General features: G+C 40.8%; 1 protein-coding gene across 1 annotated transcript; it reads left to right on the top strand.

The window, feature by feature from the left end:
- The first annotated feature begins 1,964 nt into the window (after positions 1-1,964).
- On the top strand, positions 1,965-15,855 carry NSUN3 (NOP2/Sun RNA methyltransferase 3). Its single transcript, XM_005491408.4, has 7 exons — positions 1,965-2,238; positions 2,931-3,040; positions 3,858-3,908; positions 4,670-4,962; positions 6,241-6,395; positions 6,911-7,032; positions 15,228-15,855. The coding sequence occupies exons 1-7, from the start codon at positions 2,149-2,151 to the stop codon at positions 15,496-15,498; spliced, it is 1,092 nt and encodes a 363-aa protein (XP_005491465.2). The 5' UTR covers positions 1,965-2,148; the 3' UTR covers positions 15,499-15,855.
- Positions 15,856-20,353: the final 4,498 nt, after the last annotated feature.

The following is a 20,353-nucleotide window of genomic DNA, read 5'->3' as shown; positions in this document are numbered from 1 at the left end:
CCAGATATTGTCATCCATAGCATGACTTTCAAAATGTATCAATGCATGCAGCTAAGAGTATTTGTGTTTAAATACAGGAGTGTTAAGAACACAGAAATTCACTGTTTAAGCAGAACATTTTGTATTATCTGCGTCTAATGTCTTGAATACATTTTAGACGAAATATTTTAAAGGTAAGTTAAAAAGTATCTTCTAAGAAGGAATAGTAATGTTCATTAACTGAATTAATGTGAGAGACTCAGTGCTTTAAAATAAGTTGTTCAGTTGTCTTCCCTTTTAGTCACATCCTAGAATCCAGAGAAAGACCTTACTCATAGATTTCAAGGTTTTTAAATCAAAATTATTAAAAATATACCTATTTGGTATCCATTAGGTCTCTGGTGTGAGATTGGAAAGGATTGATGGACCGTAACAAGTTAAACAACACTGATTCTTTTTTCCCCCTTTAAATAAGATTCAAGCAATATTGTTTCCAGTAATATATTCCAGTATTTTAGTGGGAAGTTTAGTAGTGTAACTTCAGGATGCTTGCCCGATAACTTTGCCATCATGTTAGCTTCTTGGCTCCTGAGATTCATTCAATTTTGAAATAGAACATACCCACTGTATTTCATTTGTAAATGGAATAACTAATGGAGCCTGTTGGAAGTGTAATTTGAAGTAAGTTTATTTGCAGTAGCACATAAGAGAGATACAAGATGCATTTTTGCTGTTTGCAGTTTGGCTGTGGTGGTGCTGATGAACTGGAGTCCTCTCTGTGGTGGAAGTCTGGTGTCCATGGCACCATCTATCATTTATAGCCATAGATTTAGGGGAAGGTGATTCATTCTGCAGACCTTTTTTTGTACTGTTACAGTGAAGTTCCATTCCTGTGTACATTTTCTGGTGTGGTACTGCCTTGGCAGAATTACAACCACAGAGAACTACTTTTTATACCAGTTTTGTTCTGTGTCTGTCAGAAAAACTCACTTATCAAAAAGCCTTTCAGGTTGTCTTCACATTTGATATGCAAGAGATGTCTATTTTGCCTCCAGGCCTTTTGTCACAACTCTGATAGAAGCATTTTAAATCAACTTTCAAGCTAATCTGCATGAGGTGAGCAAAACCGCTTAGTCTTTATTAGCTGGTGCCTGAAACTCAAATATTTATCCATACAACAGCACTCCTGCCTTTACCTTTGCACCCCTTTCCAGTCTGGATTTCCAGGCTGGGTTCAGCCTGCAGAAGCTTTAATTAAAACCACTCTTAAACAAGTTTGCTGTTTCCACAAGGCTTGATCTTAGCAAGAGAGTTGGCAAATGGGCACAAAAGGGTTTGTTTTTGTTTTGCTAGGACACAGTGATTGCTGGATGCTCTTCCTTGGAGGAGCAGTTTGCAGGTCTCAGTTCTGTCCAGACGAAGGGATCAGATGAGAGCAGCCTCCGATTTTAGTGCTGCTAAACCAGGTACAGCTGAACTGGGGTCCTCCTGATTCCTGCCCCCAGGGAAAGTTTGATCTGAAAGTGTGTGACAGAAATTTCTGTGAATAATTAATTCTCAAGCCTCCAGCAGTTTTTCATAGCAGTAGCAGTGGGTTAAGCTGGAGCTGATCTCCAGTGTGGTTCAGATGAGCTGAGTAGCACTTCTAAAGCCTTGGGCAGATGGGAAAAAAGATCTGGTGAGGCACAAGCAGAGATGTTTGGGGGGTGTGGGTGCCATCAGACCCTCCAGCAGGCGCTGGGATGAGGATTTCTTTTGTAAATTGATTAGGTGAGAGCCCAGCTGCCGTCTAATCCTGTTTGGCTATTGGTGAGGCAGAGGAGTTGGGATGGCAAGTCAGGCTGCCACAGTAAAGAAGAAAAAAAAAAAAAGAAAAGGCAGCTAAAAATTACGAAGTTTGTTTTGTTTTGTGTTTTGTTTTGCTTTTTTAGTGTAAGAGTAGGAACGAGATTCCCAGGGAAGTTGTAGGATGCCTCAATCGTGGCAGCGTTCAAAGCCAGGTTCGATGGGGCTTGAGCATCCTCCAGGGGATTGTGTCCGCACCCCTGGCCGAGGGGTTGGGACCAGCTGATCTTTCCGGTCTATTCCTTCCCCTCTACGTTCCGTGGCGCTGTGAAGAGCTCCGATTCCCGGCGGGGGCCGGCCCGCCCCGCCCCGGGCAGTGGGGCCATGCGGGGCCCGGCGCTGCCGCTCGCCCGCCGAGCCGGGGCTGCGCTGGGGCTGGGGCTGGGCCGGGCGGCTGCGCAGGACCCGGGGCAGGTGAGAAGGGACTGGGACTGGAGGCAGAGCCAGGCCGGGAGAGCCGGGGCCGGAAGCGCGGAGGGAGGGCCCGGCCGCTTCCTGCGCGGGCCGTGCGAGCAATAGACAGCAGAGAGCCCGCCCGTCCCGTGTGTGTTGCCCGTGTTTCTCCTCCGCAGCGCCGAGTGTGCCCTGCGTTTCTGTGCCCGCGGCCGGCAGCTGCTCCGGCACTGACAGAGCTTTCCCTGGTGCCCCAGCTCCGTCCCGGTGCTGTTTTGGGAAGGAGCGCCCGGGGACGGGACGGGAGGGCTGCTGGGTGCCCCGAGGGAGGGAAATTAGCTTTTGCCCTCGGGGTTTGCTTAGACGCCAAAAGCTCTTTCCCTTCCTTCGTAGGGTAATCTCTGTCAGAGTGCCAGCCGGCACTGGGTTATCAGCACAGTGGGTATGGAGGGTATTTATTAACCAGCCGAGCTGGGAGGAAGAGTGTGCTGTAGCTTAACTCCTTTGCTCTCTGAAATGTCTATTACATCTTCATCACATAAAGATGTGATATTTAAGCATTGTAATATCACTGATGCTAATATCTAAGCATTCCAATAACACTGATACTAAATTGACATAATTAGCAAGATGTATTTTAATAATTCTGGTGAGAACTAGAGAGGGTTTAATTTGGCTTTACTCCTTTTCTTTTTTTCTTGCTTTCTCTGAAGCTGGAGAAGAAGGCGAAAGGGAAGCTCCAGAAGCAGATCTGCCAGGTGGTTCTGGATCACTTCGAGAAGCAGTACACGGCAGAGCTGGGAGATGCATGGAGCAGGGTCCGGTCTGTGGCTTTGGGAACATGGAAGGGAAGGGAGAGATAAGGAATTGAATTAGTAATGACATGGATGGCAAAGGCTGTCACTGAATTTGGGTCTTGATCACACAGCTGCTAAAGAACTTCATTATTAAAAAACAAAAAGTATCCACCCATAGCATTAGTTTAATTGATTCAACTTAAGAGCTCTTCGATTGGATCAATGTGTTTGTCTGCTTTAGACAGTGAATGCTTCTGAGAAATATATTTTTTTTAATTTTTTTTGTTGAGATTAAATGAAAAATTGCTAGTAGGAATTCAAACAGATAGGGGGGGAAATCCCTGTAAGAAAGAGCAAACTGAAATACAAACAAGCATGTTTCTATCACATACCGCTGCTGTCTTCCAAAAATATCTGTTAAGTTTTGCTGGCCCAGTGTTTGCAGGACACAAAATGTAAAAAAGAAAACTTATAAAAACGGCATTTTAGTGTTGGCTGGAATGAGCATTGTAAAGCTAATGTCTGTGTGATTATTTTTGTTGTTTACAGCTAATACTACAGTTATTCTTTGTCCCCAGGGGAAAACCATTATGCTTCATCATTTATATCTCCTACATTAAAAAAATGGAGACTGTCTTGTTTCAGAAGAAATTGCTGCTTTAATTGCAATCATTAGAAACAACAGTGGCTTGATTTCCTATTAAAATTATTTACTTTTCTAACCAAAATGGTTAATTTCACTCTCAAAACAATGAATTCCTGGTTACACCAGAATTATCCAATAGTGAGATTGTATGTCAAGTTTGATGAGTTATTGAATGGCTTTTCCTTTTTCCACCCTAGAGACGTGCTGACCTCGCCGTGGTGCTGGCAGCACGCCGTGCTGCTGAACAGGTTTGTGAAAAAGAGAATGCAGTTTGTAGAATTTTTTAAAGTTTAATAATAACAGGACAAAGAAGGACAGTATTTCTAGCACTGGGGTGCTCCTGGCCAACAGCCAGAGAAACTTCTGTGTATACAAACAGTGTTATCTTTATACTCTTAAATCACTGAGGTACATGCATATTCATGTGTTTCATATATTATTCAAACATTCTTGCTAATTTTCTGATGTTTTGCAACTCCTTTATTTGATTTCTTCACACACTGCCTTATGTGCATGGCATCCTGGGTGTCAGGTCAATATCTTTTTTTTCTTCTTGTGTCTCCATCCTGCTGTTTCACATCCTCTGGTAAGGATTTAGTATGTCCTCCTTAAATTTAATGTGGTATCTCTGATTGTCCTCTGGTACTCTGGTTTGTGTCATGGTTGTTTTATCACTTAGACAGGTTGGTCAGTGGATGGCCTTACACTGTTTTTGGTTACACAAAAGCCTTTTTCACATCTTATGTTTTGCTGAGGTCTATAGTACAATACATTAATCACACTGTTGTTTCCATAAGTGATACATGGATATTCTATTCATTACAGTATTATTTCTGTGAGCAAGAGTGCATACTTAAACTGATAGATTCTATGATATTAAAAGCAGTTAAAAAGAGATATAGTTGATACTGTTTCTAAACACTTATACTAATAACTAACTTATCACTAACAACATGCACAAGCTAGTACATAAATGAGAAAGCCAATATTATCTGCTCATTTTTCACAGGTTCAGCCCGAGCCCTGGCCTGGAGAGCAGCCTGGCTGGGCAGGGATACCGTCCTGCCTTCCCAGCAGCCCTGCCCTACCTCCCTGCAGCCTTCAGGTGTTACAGCAGGGCAGCTCCTGGCAGATTCCCTGCCCAGAAGCACCAGCCTGGCAGGCTGAAGGAGTATTACCTGCTCAACGCTGCCTCGCTGCTGCCCGTGCTGGCCTTGGAGGTGAAGGATGGGGAGCGTGTTCTGGATCTCTGTGCTGCACCAGGGGGCAAATCTGTAGCTGTGCTGCAGTGTGCCTGCCCAGGTAATGCAGCCAGGTGCTGGTGGAGGGGGAAAAAACCAAACAACAGTTTGTGTTCCACCTAGTGCTGTGCTGTTTCATAAGGATTTTATGAAATCTTTGTTTGCCTTTGAAGCATTAAAAATGCAGTCATTACTTTAACATATTTTAGTGCAGAATGACAGGCAACAGTGGGGTAGCTCTGTGGATTTTTTCTCAACTATTACCTCTCCAGAAGTTACGTAAAGCCATATCAATTTGTTGGCACAGGGATGTAAGCAATCTGCAATCTTGTTCTTGTCCTATTTTACTTTTTTTCCTTCTCCTCTGTTACCTCTTTTTTCAATACTGTGCAAACACTACAGGTAAATTTGAGTGTGCTGATGTAAAGCAGAGTTTAAGAAATGATGCAAGATGCAGTCTTTTAATGTGCAAGATCTGGGCAAAGGGAGAAGGTTTATGGTAAGGAATTGGTTGGAGGAGGATTCTGAGATGATCAGGGTGTTTAGAAGGCAGCAGCAAGCAGCAGCTTGGGCCAAGGACTTAAAGCAAGCAGAGATTGCTGTTTCCCAGTTTATTTGTTTCAAACTGCTCACAGCACCTTGTGCTCCTCCTGGTGAGACCATTACTATAACCACTTGCAGCAGCTGATTACAGCTGGTTTCCCTCCTTCCCTCTTCTAGAGGAATGGGGTGATGTTAATGAAGTAATTTAAATAGGAATTGTCCTTTCAGAAGGTTTAGAGAAAAAAAACCCCAACACTTTACCTTCTGTCTGCTTCTGAAGAGACCAAACTGTTGCTGTATGGGAGATGTGAAGAATTTTATTCTTAATATGCCTCAGTGAATGCTAGGATGTTCCTCAAGATAGACAAAATTGATGCTTTATTTATTTAAAAGGCCATTTAATAATGTGGGGCATGCACTTAATTTAGATAGTGGCTGAAGGAGCCCAGGAAGGCACTAAGTATTTGGATATGATTAAAGGGGTTTTGGGTCATGATTAAAGTTTGTTTTACTGTGGAAGTCTGTTGCTGCAGAAGGATTTGCTAGTAAATATTTAGGGTTTGCTCTGTAGGAGCATGTTGAAATTTATTTAGGTTTATAAAAATTCAACAGTATTCTAAAAAGTGCAATAACCCAGGCACATAAGGTGTAAACTCCATGGTAGTCATGGCAGTGCAGTGAAACTTCCAAAATGGGTCTAACTCCTCACATTTGTGAAAAAAAAAAAACCCAGAAAAAATATATGGAGACTTATCTTTGGTGTTTACTTTTCTTTGTTTTTCCTTAATTTTCTAAGGTTATTTTCACTGTAATGAATATGATGATTTGAGGTCAAGATGGTTGGAGCAGACAATAGAATCCTTCATCCCAGATCCTGTCATTAACTTGATAACAGTCTCTAAACTGGATGGTAGGCAGATTGGAGATCTTCAGCCTGAATTTTATGACAAGGTAACATTATTATTGCCAAATTATATTTCTGCATCCTGATTCTTCTTCTTGCTATGCTGCTGTCTTTTTCATTTTCTTTTTTAAATTTTTTTTCTGGTCTCCCACAAAAATTCCTGACCTATCAAGGGGAATAAAGTCATGTACAGGATTTGTAGAGCCTTAGGAAACACTTCATGAAATTTGTGGTGCATTTATTCCTGTGTTGGATAGTGTTAGGAGTGAATTCTGAAGACCTGGTAGCTGTAATTTTTGCATGATGTGTAATTAGGAAGGGGAGGACAACAAGAGGGAGCTGCTCAGGTAAATCTTACTTTCAGAGCACTAATTTTTTAATTTTCCCAACTGCTAACCCCATAAAAGCATCTAATTTAGTAATGGGATCATTTCACCCCCCAAAATGGAAAATAAAATTTTCTTCATATTGGCGAAAGAAAATTTAATATATTTTGGTGTTCAAAAAGTGACCATCTTTGTTGAGTTTTTTAAAAATAATGGTTGTTTTATTAATGGTTTAGGTCCTGGTTGATGCTCCTTGTTCAAATGACAGAAGCTGGCTCTTCTCTGCTGACCCTCAGCAAGCTGTGCTCAGGCTCATGCAAAGGAAGGAGCTGTCCTCCCTGCAATTCCAGCTTCTAAGGTGAGAATTGTGCAAAAAGCTAAAGGAACTTCCTGTAATTAATTAATAAAAATGACATGGGAGCAAGATTTTATAAACCAACCCAGGATTCTCCCTCTGGAAATAATGCCAGGAATATGTGGTTTAGAGTAACCAGTGGGTCAGAGATAACGAGGATGTGGAAATTTGGGTAGGTGATACCAACAGTGAGGCCTTGGTGCTCTTACTTGCAGGAATGTCCATTTGGAGATGACTCACAAGAGCCTGATGTAAAATCAAAATAATTGAGGTATACACAGTTAAAATGGGTTTAGATATATTCCATATTGATTGATTGTAGCACAGAAAGGCTCCCAGTCCTAAGTGGCAGGGTAAAAAAGTAAAACAATGTGAGGTTTGGTGGGGGAAAGAGAGGATTGTTTGTTTTTGAGAACATGCACCCAGTAATCCAAGGCCAGGTTGTTGTGTATTACACATTTTAATGCTACCAGCTCTGGGCTGGTATTTGTGAAGCATTTCAAACTGCACAGTTTTTCTCATGAGGGAAAAAAAAAAAGAGTAAATTTTCAATAAAACCTTCTAAAATAAAACCTTGAATGTTATTTGTGGAGTAACAGTCATGCCTGAAGTCCATCTGTCAAAGCAAATTGAGGGAAAAATAACGTATTATTAAAAAAAAAGGAAAATTTTTATGGAAAGTTCCCATTGCAGTTCAGGATAGTTTAGCAAGACTTCCAGTTGAAAAAGGCCTGGCAGAAGCCTGTGATTTATAGCAGAAATATGAGGATCTTATTGCAGTAATGCATCATGTCATCCATTTCCTTTGAAGAAATCAATCACATTTAAAACACTGACCTGTTCCAGTTTTCCCTTTTCAATATCTGACATGGAAAATCCAATTTGTGAACCTGCAGCAAAAGGAAGCATACATCATGCAGAGAAATTTTGAGAATTTGCATAAATCATTCCACATTGTAATCCTGGAGAACTCATGGCAGCAGAAATCTTGATTAAAAAAAAAAAAATTCCTGTCAACCCAAATCAGATTTAATTGAATTATTCCTAAATAGAGAGAGAACTTTGTGTTGAAAATGTTCTTTACCTTAGCAACAGTAATAAGAGTTTGTAAAGACAAAATACCTTTGCTATATAAATTAGTAAAATACCTTTGCTATATAAATTGTAGTACAAGGATGGTTACTTTCAAGAGTTAGAGTTTATAAGGGTTATTGGTAAAGTATGTATGGCCTTTTGATTGGGCTATTTGTGTTATTGGGTAAAATATTTAAAGGATAGCTGTCCACTGACTGGTTATTGTTCTGTTCACCTGATCACTTCAGAATGAATTCCCAGTTCTAAAGACATCTCAGATCCCATGTGAAAGGGGGAAAAGGAAATGATAAAGCAAGATCACAAAAGAGTGAATGGATTGTGACAAGTGCATTAGAACTAAAATTCTGGAATGCTTCCCTATGCAAGGCTCTGTTTAATGACTGGAGTGCGTAATTATAAATAAAAAGTGGAGTTTGAATCCCTTCTCTAGTACTTGCAGTAATATTCAGGAGGGCTGAGCCTCCATGAATATTACTGTAAAAAAAAAAAAGGAAAGCTTTTCTGCTTTTTACACAGCCAGCTCATGCAGGGCTCTCTCTGGTTCATTGATTCAGGTTACCTGGTGCTTGATGCTCCCAGGTGTTCCTGACCTTGGTTCTGTATCTGTAACCAAAAACAAGTGTAAGGCTGAATCCCAGCAGTTTCATTGAGGGTAGTGTAAGAAATGCATTATAAGAGCTTGGAGTGACAGCACCAGGGGAATGGCTTCAAACTGAGAAGGTGTGGGTTTAGATGGGACAAGAGGAAAAAATTGTTTGCTGTCAGAGTGCTGAGGCCCTGGCACAGGTGCCCAGAGGAGCTGCCCCTGGATCCCTGGCAGTGTCCAAGGCCGGGTTGGACAGGGCTTGGAGCAGTTTGGGATAGTTTGGGGGTTGGACTGGAAATGGATGATCATTGGGTCCCTTCCAACCCCAACCATCCTGTGATTTGAAAGTGAAGCTTGAGGGACCAAGCATTATTTCAGTTTAGCAGGAGGATGAAGTGTAACAAAAAAATAAGAGTGAAATGCAGAGTGGAGTTGTATTTTATGTCTGTCAAGAAACAGCTAAAATTCGAGGTTCCCTCCTTAATGAAGGAAGTGCTTCACCTCTAATTTGTTTTTATGGATCTGTTTCTGAGGGAAGCTGGGGTCATCAGGGAGGGAAGTTAAGGAAGGAAAAGTAGGGTTTGCAGTGCAATGTAATTAATTAAGTACATAGAGGCTTCAGAGAACGAAGATCTGGAAGGAGCTGATGCAACAATTTTCTCCCTGCAGCCTGCATAAAATCTGAAATGTAAATAAGTGATATAAATGCTGAACTGCAAATGTTCTAAGCAATGAGGGCACTGCTGATTTGAAGGGAATTGAGATTGTAATGATTGTTCATACCCAAACCAAAGCATCCCTGCTGAGTGCTCTAATCCAAGAACACACTGCAAATCTTGTTAGTATTTGGAGTGCTCATGCAGAACACAAATTGCAAAGTTAAAAAAAAAAAGAAATATTCAATTCCTGATGCTAAATGCTAACACAAAATACAGTGGTTCCCAAAAGCAAATTTACCAATGTTAGCAGTTCTCAGAGAGAAATTAAATTTTGGGCTAAGCTTGAATGCCCAATTACATAGTGGTTAAACTGTTATGGATGTTGTAATTATTCTTAGACTGGTTTCTGCAGCTGAAAGGAACTTGTGTTAGGGCTCAGCAGAACAGAAATCCAACAGAATACAATTTAGAAAACTCAGCAGAGGCATTCAGACTGCTGGAACTCTTCTATACACAGCATCTCTGAGTAATTAAACAGCTCTGTATTCTCACTGAATTGTGGAGTTTTCCGCAGGAGAGGAATTGTGTGCTCTTAGCTGGGCTTTTTTGTGGTTATAGAGTGAATGCAAAAATTGTGTTTATAAATATCATCTATTTAGCATATGTACCATTTCTGCTGTGTGGAGTAAATTGTGCTGGAAATTGCTTCATCCCATCTTCAGCTCTTTCCCCTGGAGTTTTTCCTTCTGCTCCTCTGTAGCTGCCCAGTTAATCCTTTTATTGTCCAAAACCATCTTCTCAGTTAGGTCCACTGGGAATTTTTGAGAATTCCAGCTGTTGGACCAGCAAATCTGCTGTGGATTGTGTGGATGGCAGGAGTCTTTAGCCACTTTCTATCCTGCAAAAGCTGAATATTTTGTGTGTGTTTGTGCTGTGCCATTCCCCAAAGCACTTATGATGGGGTTATTGGAGGTTTTACATGGTTGCTTGGAATTTCTTCACAAAATGTGAGTGCTGTGGCCGCTGCTGTGGCTCCTGGTATTCCACCAGGTGTTCCATCATGTTTTATCTTAAAATAATTAGTTTCTGGTTTTAAGTGTGGCAGCACCCTGTGAATAACTTATGGATCAAGTCCTTAGGGTAAGTTGCAAAGTCAGGTCTATTGAATATATAAATAACTGTATGGCTGAACAAATAAGCTACTCAGCAGCTTTTGGGGATCACATATTTGAGTTCAGGCACAAATTTTGCTTTAATTCCACCTTCAGTGCTTTCTCTGTGTGTTTTGTGAGCTGTAAGGATAACCACTAACCCTGAAGTTCTCTTTAGTGGGCTTCAAAGGTCTTTCTTTCTCCTTCCTGGGCTGTCTCATATCCCTCTTTTAACAGTATGAATATTCCAGAAGTCACCATGCATTAAAGGAGAAAGGTCAATAATTCTAGCTGGTTTTTTGCCTTTCCTTTAGAATAATTTAGAATTATTTGCAATGGAAATGTTGCTTATCAGGAGTTTGGAGACAAATCTTGTCTAGGGTGAAACAGGCTTGGGTTTTTGAGATTTGTGGATTTTCGTTGTTTAGTTGAGAGGGATTTGATGCTTGTATCTGCTGTTATTTATAATCAAATTTAATGTTGAAAAAGGCAGTGGATTTTCATGATTCTCCTGTTATTCTGAGCTACAGTGTTTCTCCACAGGAGCAAATTTTATTTAGAGAGGAGCAGAGGGAGTGCTTGAACTACTGTCACTGCCCATCACAAAGTATTAAAAAAAATTGGTATTTTGACACAGAAGGATTTCCTTTATCATTTTGTCCAGGTTCAAAGAAATAAAAGCAAAACCTTTAACATGCAGGTCATATTGCCACAAAGTATCTGGACTCTTGTGAGAGGCAAAAGGTAATGTGGATATTTTAAGTCAATAAAAAGAATAGAATTGGCATTTTTTATTCTGATGAGACATTATCTTGCCTATTGAGCAGAAATACATAGCAGTTGCCAAAAGATGGCACTGTTGAAGTGTTTTGTTAGTTTAGAATTGCCCTAAAATTTTGTCATCTTTAGACTTTAATACAGAAAATGGTTGAATTATTAACATAATTAATGCTGCCCCTTCCCATGGCATGCAACATAAACCCGCGTGCCAGAGGATAGGCTGGACATGCAGGTGCTACCTATAGTGTGAAATATATATTTTTGTTACTGTCCAATTTTAAAAGGGTATTTGAGACACCAAGATTTTTCTGTCAGTGGGAAAAATCCTTTTTAAGCCCTGGCTAACTGCATATTAGCTGCATGGAAGAGTTTTTTGGGTTTGTCATGTGGTTCCAGCATGATCTTTTTTTTTTCCCCTGAAATACTAAACAGTAATGCTGTTTTGTTTTCTCTTTTTTAGTAAATCTTGAGAAATAAACTAAAATTTAAAAAAAAAGCTTTGAAATAATATATTCTTTCCTAAGTCTTTTTTGGTGCTCCTGTAATACAGGGAGTTAGGATAGATTAATGCATCTGTTGTATCTCTGACTTCCACAGTACAATATGAACCTATACCCAGAGACACACCCTGCAAAAATATAAATATAAAATATTTATATATTATATATTAAATATAAATATATAATATCTTTACTTGTTTTTTGTTAGTGCTGTAAAGTCTCATTTAGAAAGAGAAAAGGAGCAATCTGCATATGTTAATTTGTTTTACAGAACTTGTGGAATGAGATGAACAGAGAAAGGCTCTAGAAAAAGTTTCCAGGGCTCTTAATGTGTGTTTCTGATGTTTCTTCATGTGAAGCGTGAAACCTTGCAGTAGTAGTGCCTGTAAGCTTATAAAATTCATTACAGGAAATATATGTACCTGAAATAGCATTAGGATATTAACTAGATGTTTATAGCAGCTGAAAGTTTTAGCTCTTTAATAAATAAATGTAATGTGTGCTGCTAAGAGAAAAAGAACTGCTGATTAACTACTTTTAAATAATGTGAGGGGTTTTTTTAACATTGTAATAAGAGGAAGGTGGAAAAATATTTTGGTATCTTCATCGTTCTAGATTTGACTTCCCATTTTTGGGAGTCACAAAGTAACAGATAGTGAATTCCTTCAGCTAAGAGCAGATAATTAAGATCCCCAATCAAAGAGAAATCTTAATTCCTAGATGGTGGAGTTAAGAACTAAGTTGTGCCTCATCTCCAGCCTGGCCCTTGGATGAGCCGGTTTCCCCTCCAGTGGTTTGAGAGGAGTTTGGTTAAATACATTTGCACAAATTCCCTGATGCTCAGGTCCTGTCCTGAGTGAATTCTCTGTGCTGCTGATGAGGAGAGGACCAAACTCGCTGGCTCTGCTGGCCCAGCCCTGTCACCCCGTGTGCCTTTGAGCACAGGCACTGCAACAGCTGTTGCTGCTCTTGACAGGATGGATAGATACATTGATTAACCTTGCTGCCTCAAGCAATTCTCCTCAGATATTTTAATTCCTGCTGCAGGTTGGAAATAAAGAGAGCTGTGCTGAGCAGGCTGACCTTTTTGGGTCATGGGCCAGTGAAGATTCACAAGTTGAGGTTTAGACAGACACAAGGGGGTTTTGAGGTGAGATTTTCAAGTTTTCTTTCAGAGACCTGTGCTGCTCTTTCCTCTGATGGACTCAGTTGAAGCAGCATGGTGCCCTTGAAAATGTTGTCATGAATGGGAAGAAAAGGACATTGAGCAAGTGTCCAGGCTTTTAACCTGTAACCTGTAGCTACATCTGTTTTTTCATCTTTTACCTTTCCCACTTTTGCATGGTAAAAGCATTTTCTCTCTCGTCTAAGTGCAGTCTGAGAGGAAGGAAAGTTGTTGCCGTTATCTGCTTCTCTGAGTAAAATTCTCAGGTTTGCTAAAAGTACATCTCAATTGTCACATTGAAGCGTTCCCAGGCTCACTGGCTGCCCTCAGGGCTTGGCACTCCTGCATGCATGGAAAAGGTGTAGCTGGCAGGGGAAAGGCTGTCAAAAATGAGTTATGTGGGTGGATTCTGATAAAAATCTGAAGATCAGCTCGACTTCATGACAGCCCATTTAGATTTCACCTCTGTTCTCTTTGAGTTCTAATGTGAAAGTTAAAAAGCAAAATCCAATATATGGGGGGAAAAAGTGATTTTAATTTCCCCAGATGGGAGTGGGGCCAAGAGAGAGTGCATCAGGCTTTCTTGCTGGTTTGGTGTCCATGAGAAGGCAAGTTTGCACATCCCTGCTTTGCTTGAATTTAGCAGGTAAGTCCACATATGTGGGTGCACTGTGGTTGTTAATATATACTTGGCTCACTGGTTATCATAATCAAGACTCATAAAAGAATTGAGCATTTCATGTGTGAAACAGGTTTGATGTAATTCTCAGGAGTTTTCACCTGGTCTTATCATTGTCTGAAGCAATGTCCTGGTGTTCCCACATTGTTTTGGACAGGACTTTCAGAGCAGCTTTGAAAGCTGGGATCAGCTTTGGTCCCCCTTGTGCTAAAGCTTTTATTTATTGATTATTTTCCCAAAAAGTTACAATTCTGTGAAATGGCTTATCTTTTCTCCCCCTTGTATTTTCTTCTTTCCTTTCTCAACTGTTTTTGGTCAGCTATCACCCTTGGGAAGTCCTCAGCATGTTTCTAGAGGAATTGCTATTTCCATTGTCTTTGTTTATCTGGACTTGGAATCAGACTTTCTGCATTTGGGGACTGCTCACCTCATCTGGTTTGAGGAGATGTTTGTTACTTTTCTTCTTTTTATTTGTCCCAGGATATTTTTTCCCCTGGGGTTTGGGCACAGTTTTGTCAGCAACATCTACAAGTCTCTGATTATTCAGTGTCATTTACACCATTCACATGTTCTGGTTTTCTTGGTATTAAAGAAATCTTATTAAGGGAACAAACGTATTTAATGTATTATTTTCCTGTCGTAGCTGTTTGTATACCAGCTTACAATGCAGTCTTTGACCCAAAAATGGCTTAAAAACATATGATTTAGTGGGATTTATATTCAGACAGTGTTTTAAATGCAAAATTAATCTTTTGTGTAGCTTCTTTTAGAAATGTGGTGGTACCAGGTTTGAAGAATACTTCTGTGGTGCAAGATTTTTGAGTTTTCTCCTTGCTCTTTTAATTTGGAGTAGGTGAATACAACTTGCATATCTCATTTCTATATGTTGTGTTTCATGTGTCTGAGTAAGGACTTGGCAGATCTTGTAGTGGGAAATAAGCAGTTTATTTAAATTCACTTTCAGTGGTAAAGAGCCTCTGTTCCCTCCACCCAACAGTAGTTGTGAAGCTTTCAGGCATTAAGCCAGTATTTTACCTTTGTTTAGTCAAAATTTGTCAGCAGGTTTATAAGCGAAGGGCACATAAATATATGATCCTTAAAAAATGAGGTTTTTAAGGCCTCAGTGACACCCCCAAATCCTCTTACCTGCTGAATGAGTTGCAGAATCAGCAGGAATGTTTCTAAATTAACAGCCCAGTCATTAATTCAGGTGTTACTGCAGGTTGACACAAGCATCTTGCCAAGTGTCTAACAGGCCCTTTTGATGTGGGGTAACCCATTCTGTGCATTTTCACAGCAGTGCTGAGGACAGGGGTGCCTGATGTATATTCTGAATGGATGCTGCTTTGTACTTGTCACTGTGGTGTAAAAAATAACCTTCAGCTAACTGAGAATGCAGCAATAAATGAAAAGCAAAATTGTGTTGTGGGTGGTTTCCTGAACCTAAAGTTAAGACATTTTTGTAATGTTATTTTTGTCATATTTATTTCTACTCTGGATTTATAAGTGTACACATTCTCCCACTAGCAGTATGTCACTTTTGATGTTGATTTTTTCCCCCTTTTTCCTGTTGTTCTCTGCAGGTCTGCTGTTGAAGCCCTGCGTCCTGGTGGCTCCTTGGTCTATTCCACGTGCACCCTCTCCAGGGCAGAAAACAGTGATGTGATCAATCTCATCCTGAGCTCCTGCAGCAATGTGGTGCCTGTGGACATAAGTGGGATGGCCAGAGGTGTTTCCCAGGAATTCACTTTCCTCAGTGGAATGCAGCAGCATGAACTGCTGGTTCTCCCAGAGAAAGGGAGAGCGTGGGGTCCCATGTACGTGGCTAAATTAAAGAAAGCGTCCTCCAGCTGATGCCTGTTGGTTATGAGCAGTATATGATAAATTAATATTGATTTAAATACAATATGTGTATGTGAACACACCCAAGGCAACTGAATTTAGAGCATTGCAGTTTCCTGATCAAAAGGAAGCAAGAAATTTAGCATACTTTAACTGAAAATGATAAACGTGCCTTCGAGCATGGGCTTGTGAGCTTCTGAGAAGTCCTTAGGAAATTTGTATTGTTTTCAAGGTGATGCTTTTAAAGACATTTGGATTCTAGAATAGGGGCTTAATGTGGTAGAGTTTTGCACTGGTTTTGGTTTATTTATTTACTAGCTTGGTTCTAATACAGGATGTTTTGAAGTAAATTGTTTTCAGTGGTCTGAAGTCATGGAAATCCTGCATTCTCTCTAAACACATTTAGAAATCTCTGTTTCTGCAAGAACTGATTTGTATGGACAGGGTCATCTTCAAGCACTGGCAGAACAGGTTTCATATTTGCTAAGTTGTTTGCTTAAAAAACAAAGGTGTCTTTTGTTTACAGACGAAAAGGTCAGCAGTTAGATCAACACCAACTTTTTTTTAAAATTTATTAATACTCTTCTATTCTGAGCTTGCAAAAAAATGAATTGAAAGAGTAATGTTGTGTATATTCCAGCCTATGCTTGTCTTGAAGCAAGTGGAACCCTTTTATCCCCAAGGGTTCTTTCTCAGGTGGAAGGTGATAATCACTGGTTTTAAAAACTTTGTTTTAAGGAACAGAGGTAGAAGAGTTACTCATGTGGAAATGGGGGTCTGTGACATTGTACATTTATTAATTTCACAGAATCACAGAATGGTTTGGGTTGGAAGGGACCTTAAAGATTATTAAGTTTCAACTTCCTTGCTGTGCATAGGGGCACCTTCTAGTAGACCAGGTTGTCAAGTCTCATCCAACCTTGAACTAAACAATTCCATGGATGGGACAGGATGGGACCCTCTCTGGGCAGCCTGTTCCAGTGTCTTAATATTCTCACTGTAAAGAATTCATTTTTAATATCAAATCCAAATCTGCCTTGCTTCAGTTTGCAAACATTTAGTATATTTTATGTGTGTATCACACAGTTTGCCCTCAGAACACTGCTGTACCTTCTGCTGAGGCAAACAAATGCATCAGAGGCTCTGAAACCTCACCCTTTGCTGTGTGAGCTTTCACAGTTATCCTTTCCCCTGCTTTGGGATGAAAAATGTTTGAGGTGGCCCTGCAGTGTTAAATTGTCAGCAATGTCTCTGAAAACTTGAGAGGCTGTAGAGTTGATGCAGTTTGAGTATGCAGAGGATACTGTGAAAAGGCCTGACAGCATCTGTCCCAGGAACATTAAATGTAATATCCAGATTTGGAGTCATGTCAGGCTGCTGGGAAAATAACCATACCTTTGGCAGAATGCTTCCCATCAGTTTCGTTTGCCCTGTGGAAATTGAAATGGAAAGGCAAGAATGTAACTTGCTCAGGGATGGAATTGAAATATGTGCTGGAATTGGATGGTTGAGGAGGACGTGGACTGGGTAATCGCAGGAAGAACAAAGAGACCCCTGAAAGCTGAACTCAGTCTCAGCATATGGGCAAATCCCTGTGAGCTGTTTTAGACCTGTGTCTAAAAGCTGCACTGAGTTCTGCTTTACCTTTTGCTGATCTCCTGGAGTCCCTTTCCAGTCCCAACCAGTCTAAAAATGCACCAACAAGAGAGGTGAAAACAAGGTAAATTAATAAGTGATACTTATTTTTGTTTGTACTTGATTAATTCTGGTTTATACTCTATTGCAGAGTGCTGTGGAGTTGGTTTTTTTCTTCTGTTCTGGCTGGTGACAGGAATTTGGTGAGCACATGTGGTGTGAGAAGGGAAAAGCAGAAAGGATGGAGGCAGGCCTGTAGAGGTGAGGGGCAAAATTTGCACATGTTGGCAAGTACTGTCCCCTCAAAGGCACTTCTTGAAAAGGCTTCTTGTCCATTCAAGTATCTCTTGGATACTTCTGACTTCTGCTCCCCTTCATTACAAGGCTGCAATATTTTTCCTTTTTTCACCTATTTTTTTTTCTCAGGTAATTGTAATTTAATTCCTTGCCATGTCTTTCCTCCTCTTTCCTGAGCAATGCTGATGGAGATGGGGTGGAAAGCAAATCAACCTTTCTATCATAGAAGAAATTGCAGCCCCAGGCAAGTTGAGGGCAGGAAAAGGACCAATTTTTGTTGCATTGGGGAGTCCCAGAGAAATCTTCATGATCTCTAATGAAAGTTACAAATCCACAGTTGTATGTGTAGCACACACCAGTGCAGCACCGTAGAGGCAACAGAGAGCTCTGGAGTTCAGCTGCCCTCATCCTTTTCTGCCATTCCCTTTTCCAGCATCCAAAAAGTCACTGCCCTGTGTCAGGAGGGTTGGCACAATAAGAAACTGGAAAGCCTTATCTAAAGGCAATTTCAGTATTTACCAAATTTTATCCTTTATTCAGTGGCGTCTGACGCAGTTCAATTATGGCTTGTCAAAAGCATTCTCCAGTGTGGAGTGGAGTGGAAAAACAGATTACACAGTGTGTGTGGGCTGGTGCAGTGACCAGGGGACTCATGAGCTCTTGGCTGTCTCAGTAAGGTGTGGGAAGGGAAGGGTGAAGGAGGGGCGGAATGAAAAGATCAGGACTACAGCAGTGGGTGAAAAATGTGAAATACTGTGGCTTTTAGCATGGAAGAGCAGCAGTGGCTGCAGCCTGTTCAGGAAAAGCTCTGTGAGTGGAGAGGGGAGAGAGCCACAGGTGCTGGGCTGGGAGGATCCCCTCATTTCATTTGACTGCCTTAGAATGAGAATTGAGGACATCAGTTGTGAAAACTGCAGTGGGATTGCTTTAAATTTGCAGGATCTGTAACCCAGCTATAAGCATTTAAATCAAGCATGTCTACCTGCTTCTTGCCAGGCAAACAGCTGTATTGGTAGATGTTCCTGTCAGAAAAATTAATTTGGTGAGTGGGAGGAAAATTTCAGAATCAGGCCTTGCTGTATTAGAATTTGGTGTACTTCTAAGCTGATGTAACTTTATGCAGTATTGGCTATAAATGAGATTCTTTGCTCTGGGGGAAATTGGAACAGCACCTGCTGGTAGTCTCTTAACTTCCAGGGAAAAGTGAAATTTGGAGTTTTCTGTTTGCCAAACCTGGCTCAGAGCGCACAGGGCACACAGTCACTGGTCACAGCTTTTAGATGTCACCCCACCACGTGATTCCTGACTAAAGACTGGCGTTTATCACTTGTCAGAAAATGTTTTCCTTCTCTGATCTTCCTGTCTGCATCCTATGACTTGAGGTCAAGGTCTCCTGACCTTGGAAGTTTTTATTTTCTTGGTAGTTTTACATAGTTTTCAGCAGGGTCAAGGATCATGCACCTTCCGCAGCTCCATCTCAAAAATGTTTTGTGTGCCACCAAACCAAAATGGATCAAAAAGTCGCAGCTGCTCTTGGGAGGGAGAGATGGAACTTAAACCTGGGCCAGTTTTTTGTACTCCACTGAGGAATTTCTGCTCCCTACAGCTGTGTCCAAGGTGGTTCTTCCCATCAGTGTTTTTTGCTGTTTATCTCTGAGATGGTCACCATGGTGGTGTGGTGATGTGAGCCTTCGTGGGCTCAGAGGAAAAAGAAATGGATCTGCTGCCCTAAACCCTAAACAGGTAATAATCCTATAGTGACAGGTGCTGCAAATGTTGCTGCAGAACTATTTTTTTAAAGATGATAAAGGCATTAGGAGGCAGCACAGCAATCCAAATTTAAATGGAGCCAGCACTTCAGCTGGTCAGTGACATTCTCACCTTGTTCTTTCCAAAATGATGCTTCCCTGACACAAGGCTTTCATCTTTAAGGACCACAAGCATTTGGCCTGACCTCACCTCTGACAAGGCAAGTCAAATAAAGCAGTCAGAGCAGACAAGGGGCTTGTTTGCATGCAGTGTCAGAGCAGATCTTGCAGCATCCACAGCAGATTTGGGTTGATGCTGCTGTGTCTCAGTCCCCTGTGCTGCTCTGGGGTAATTCTTGTACAGCAGCATCTGTGTTGGGGATGGGCCTGACACAATTCCTGCTGCTTCTTCCCCTGTCTCCAGTAAATTCCTTTCTGCTGCTGAGATCTTTAGAGTCACATATCTTCAGTGAGAACCTGGGAATGGCTTTCAAACCACCTTTTGATGTCATTTGGCCAAACTTCTGTTTCAGAATAAGTGGTGTGGTAACATTTATTGTAACCTGCTCAAGGTCCCTTTATCTGAGGGTACCTCAAAATGTAGCACATCTTTTAGATCTACTTTTTCCTCCTTAATGTACTGGGTCCTTATTGAACATCCTACCCTAAAAAATATAGGGGAGACTGAGTGCTCTCTACCCTAACCAAATCAGAGTAAAGCCCAGAAGTGTGATGAGGCAGTAGGGAGAAAGTGGGAGAGGGGCAAATAAGAGTAGAAAAGAAAGGTGGCTTCCTTTTTTAATGATTTCAACCCTATGGAGAACCATCCTACTACTAACGAATGAGCAGCTCCTTCTGCCTGCATTTGCATGTGGTGGGCCATGAAAAGCAGGGAAAAATGTCACTGATAAAATTCTTGAAAAGTCTTTTTTAATTGTCCCAAAGTGGAATAAAATGCTAAGAGTAAATTCAGAGCTATATATATGTATATATATATTTCTTTTTATTTTGCTTTATTGGTTTACTCTAGGAAAAAATCTATCTGGTCTGAATGTGTGAATAAGTAGCTGATGGAATAATTCTTTACAGGGAGGAGAACATGCCAGAACATTTGAGTGGTGTAAAACAGGGCTGCAGAGAGGATTAGAAAAGGTACGAGGAGGAGTAATTTTGTATTGGTGGGAAGT

The sequence above is a fragment of the Zonotrichia albicollis genome, chromosome 2 (genome assembly GCF_047830755.1).
Source record: "Zonotrichia albicollis isolate bZonAlb1 chromosome 2, bZonAlb1.hap1, whole genome shotgun sequence".
In the NCBI taxonomy this organism is placed as follows: domain Eukaryota; kingdom Metazoa; phylum Chordata; class Aves; order Passeriformes; family Passerellidae; genus Zonotrichia; species Zonotrichia albicollis.
The sequence above is the reverse complement of the archived record's forward strand: the minus strand, read 5'-3'. Positions and strand labels throughout refer to the sequence as shown.